Raw genomic sequence first — 4,060 nt, 5'->3', positions numbered from 1 at the left:
TTAGAATCACCTGGGAATCTTTTTAAAATCCTGATTTCTGGGCTTCATCCTCCGGTAATTCTGTTTCTTTGTTATGGGGTGGGGCCACAACATTAGTAACAAAGTAACAGAATTTCCGGAGGATGAGGCCCAGAAATCAGGATTTTAACAAGATTCCCAGATGATTCTAATGTGCAGCCCAAGGTTGAGAACCACTGCGTTAGAGGCTGGAGAGATGAACTCATACTTGGGGGCTCTGAGGTCTCAGACTCCTTGTTCTCACATGTATGGTCACAGGGGTGTCACTGTCCTCCCTCCATTGGCCTTGAAGCTCCTTGAGGCTGGAAGACGTGTCCTGGTCACCCTGCCTCCCTGTGGTGCCTGAATACATAGACATACAAATGGTCCTCAAGGAGGAACTGAAGCAGTGAGCCGCACTGCTCCCCAAATGAAGTCAGAGAATAGTACTGTCACTGAATCATGAGAAAGGCTAAGTACTACTTTTTAAAAAGCAAGTTTCAGAAGTTGAATAAAACAGTGGCTTCATTAGTATTTTCCTGATGAAATCAGGGTCACATATGTTGGAGCTGAAATAAAATCTATACTAATCTAAGTACACGTACTTCTAGACAGGTCTCAAATGATGAGCATTTTCTCTGCTTTTTTTTGGTAGGTAAGGAAACTGAGGCACAGAGAGGTGCAGTAACCTGCCTACAGATACACAACCAGAGTGGAGGAAATCAGATGTAAATTTAGGCCGTCTGGCTCCTGTCCTGCCCTCTTCATCAGTATCCCTTATGCCTATCAATAGTTAATTTTACTGGGTGAGTGCTGTTGTTGCAACACTTGTTTTTAAAATTCAACGTATATAGCCCTGGCCGGTGTGGCTCAGTTGGTCGGGTGTCGTCCGCACATTGAAAGGTTGTCAGTACGATTCTGGGTCAGGGCACCTGCCTGGGTTGTGGGCTGGATTCCTGGTTGCTCTGTGTAAGTGTGTGTGTGTGTGTGTGTGTGTGTGTGCACACACGCATGTGTGCAGGAGGCAGCTGATTGATGTTTAACACTCACATCGATGTTTCTCTCTCTCTCCCTTTCTCTTTCTCTAGAGAATAAAAAACTAATAAAATAAAATTCAATATATAAAAAAGTGCCAGATATCCTCTGTGGGTTATAAATGCAAAAGTATTGCTACTTCTTCCATAATGCATGCATGTGGAAAACCTCACATGGTGAGTAGTTCTAGTTCTCCATCAGGGTACACAGTCAGTGCTCAATAAATGCTGGCTGGCCTGATATTTGTTCATACTGCCAAACCTACTTCTCCAACGCCTATACAATTTATACCTGTCTAAACCTTTCTGTCTGTCTTGAAACTTATTCCCAGAAACCCCATGTGTGGGGAGGGGGTCCTGACTCAAAGGCCCAAGGGTCTCACGCAGAAGGAGGCTGAACTGGGGAGCAGACGTCCCGGGGACTCAGCTCCCACCGAGAGCGGCTGTATGAGATGGTAGACCAGCAGGCCCCACCATACGGATTTTTAACGGGAGCTGGGAGTTTGAGTTTTTAAATGAAAAAATACCTTACTTTTAAATGTTGGGGCCCTAGCCAGTTTGGCTCAGTGGATAGAGCATCGGCCTACGGACTGAAGGGTCCTGGGTTTGATTCCAGTCAAAGGCACATGCCGGGGTTGTGGCTCAATCCCTAGTGTGGGGCGTGCAGGAGGCGGGCGATCAATGATTCTTTCTCATCACTGATGTTTCTATCTCTCCCTTCCTTTCCCTTCCTCTCTGAAATCAATAAAAATATATATTAAAAATAAGTAAATGTTGGGGACCAAGTCAAAATTTTGGGGAGTGTAGCCCATGACCCACCTTTGTGGGCTATCTGAGGACTCAGGCAGGCTCCACGTGGAACCCATAGTTCCACATTTAAGAACATGGAATTTGGACTCGGTCAGACCTGGGTCTGGGCAAGCTGCTGGGCCTCAGTGTTCTCATGTGTCACGTGGCTGAGAGCACACCTGTACAGGGTACAGGGTACAGGGTACAGGGTACAGGGTACAGGGTGCTGGAAGAGTCTCTGTCACATTGGATGCAGGCAGGGCTGCTGCGGCTCCTGGCTCCCTGCTAAGTGGTAGCCCTGAGAAGGGAGCACGCCCTGCGCCAGCTTCTGGAGTAAACCCTCTATGCGCATCCACTTATTTAACACAAAGAAACGCTCACTATTTGAAGACACGTGCACACGCGCATCCCTACCACAGAAGTTACATTTCTGGGATATTTTTATACAAGGGAACTCGGAAGGCTGAGAAAGGACTTAAGTCGGTAAAATAAATGTTGATGATGTGTCATGTGCTTCAGGCCAAGCACATCATACATCATGCCATCCACTTATTCACTCATTCATTCATCCAACAGAGAGCGCTGGAGTGCCTTGAGGTGCTGGGCACTGCTATAAGACACTGGGGGCACAGGGCCTAGGCCGGGACAGGTAGGGAGCCCCTATTTGAATGTGGAGAAGGACGACATAATGTCAGGAGGGAGGGAGGACGGTCCTCAGCCAGCGCAGTCAGGGAAGGCCTCCTGGAGGAGGCGACACTGTGAAAGTTGTGGACTTCTGAGAGGAGGTGGCCTAGCAGACAGCTTTGTCTCCTGTCCTGAGTGACCGTCCCCCATGCAGCAAGTCTCCCCGCATATAGTTGTGGCTCTTACCTGCTCCTCCTCCTCCCTCAAGCTGGGCAAGGTGCTGATGGAGAGATTGACAGCGGTGATGGTGACAAAGAGCACTGACAGGCAGGCAAACACCTTGCCTGGCAGCCCCGAGTGCGGCCTCTCCACCATGTCACGCAGCCTCCGCATGCAGTGGCCCCGGTGGCCATCCCCCTCCGCCAGGCCTTCACTGTCCTGGCTGTCACTGTCCAGCGGGTCTTCCTCATCCTCCCGCTCCACCATCTCGGCAAACTCCTCCATCTTCTGCAGGTAGCGGCGCTTGCAGCAGCCGTCCAGGTGGTCCTCGGCGATGCCCCAGTACAGCAGCTCCTCCTGGAAGGACAGGGCACACATCTCACGCAGCAGCCGCAGCTTGCCCGCCCGCAGGAAGGTCAGGATGGTGCCGAAGGCCCCCGGGTTGCGGTCGAAGAAGAACTCGTTGCAGGTGACATCGTAGTCATCGCACACGTTGAGGATGTCGTCAAAGTTGGTGCAGGCCTTGAGCTGGCCCAGCCGCGTCATCGGGAACTCCTCGAGCGTGGTCCAGGGCAGCGAGTACTTGATGCCACCCACATTGATGATGATCCGCCTCCGGCGGTCCTCGGGCAGGCCGGCCTGGCGGGGCTCATCCTGAGGCCGCAGCCGCTGGGCCCGGCGGTAGAAGACGCCCTTGAGTGACTGGCTCTGCGGGAAGAAGGCGGGGTGGGAGGAGGCGTCGGAGGTGCAGCTCAGGGCGCTGTAGTCGTAATCAGAATTGTCTCCTGGTAAGAGGGTCATTTTGAGTCTTCACATCCCTCTCCAGCCTGGGGGAAGAAGAGAGGAGAGACCCTCAGTGACTCCCGAGTCTCAGCTGACAATGCTGATCCTGTGATTATTTGCTGCTGTGGACTGAATTGTGTCCGCCAAATTCACAGGGAGAAGCCCTAACCCCAATGGGACCATATTCAAGGTGGGGCTTTGGGGCGGTGACTAGGTTTAGATGAGGCCATGAGGGTGGGGCCCTCATGATGGGATTAGTGCCCTTATAAGGAGCCCTGCCCCTCCACCCTGTGAGTGCCCAGTAAGGGGGCACCATCTACAAGCCAGGAAGAGAGTCCTCATCAGAACCCCACCAGGCTGGTGGCCTGATCTCAGACTTCACCTCCCCTCCTCACCCCGAACTGTGAGCAATAACTGTCTGTTTGTGAGCCACCCAGTTCAGGTATTTGGTTACAGCAGCCCAGTGGACAAAAACATTCACTTAAGAATGAAAATAGCAACGGCATCCTTCAGCATCCCTAAGTGTTACAGTTCCTCCACATCCGCCTCATTTACAGAAGTACGCTGAGAGCTGCTGTGTGCCAGGCACTGCTGTAGGCTCTGCTGATTCACAG

General features: G+C 51.7%; 1 protein-coding gene across 1 annotated transcript in view; it reads right to left on the bottom strand.

Moving 5' to 3' along the window:
* KCNG1 (potassium voltage-gated channel modifier subfamily G member 1) overlaps nt 1-3,486 on the bottom strand; it is a 6,880-nt gene extending 3,394 nt beyond the window's left edge. The window contains exon 1 of the mRNA XM_015560709.1: nt 2,691-3,486. Within this exon, the coding sequence (XP_015416195.1) occupies nt 2,691-3,464 (774 nt within the window). The 5' untranslated portion in view covers nt 3,465-3,486. The remainder of the gene's footprint in view (nt 1-2,690) is intronic.
* Nucleotides 3,487-4,060: the final 574 nt, after the last annotated feature.

This window comes from Myotis davidii, unplaced genomic scaffold (assembly GCF_000327345.1).
Source record: "Myotis davidii unplaced genomic scaffold, ASM32734v1 scaffold935, whole genome shotgun sequence".
Lineage (NCBI taxonomy): Eukaryota > Metazoa > Chordata > Mammalia > Chiroptera > Vespertilionidae > Myotis > Myotis davidii.
This window is presented reverse-complemented; position numbering and strand designations above follow the sequence as displayed.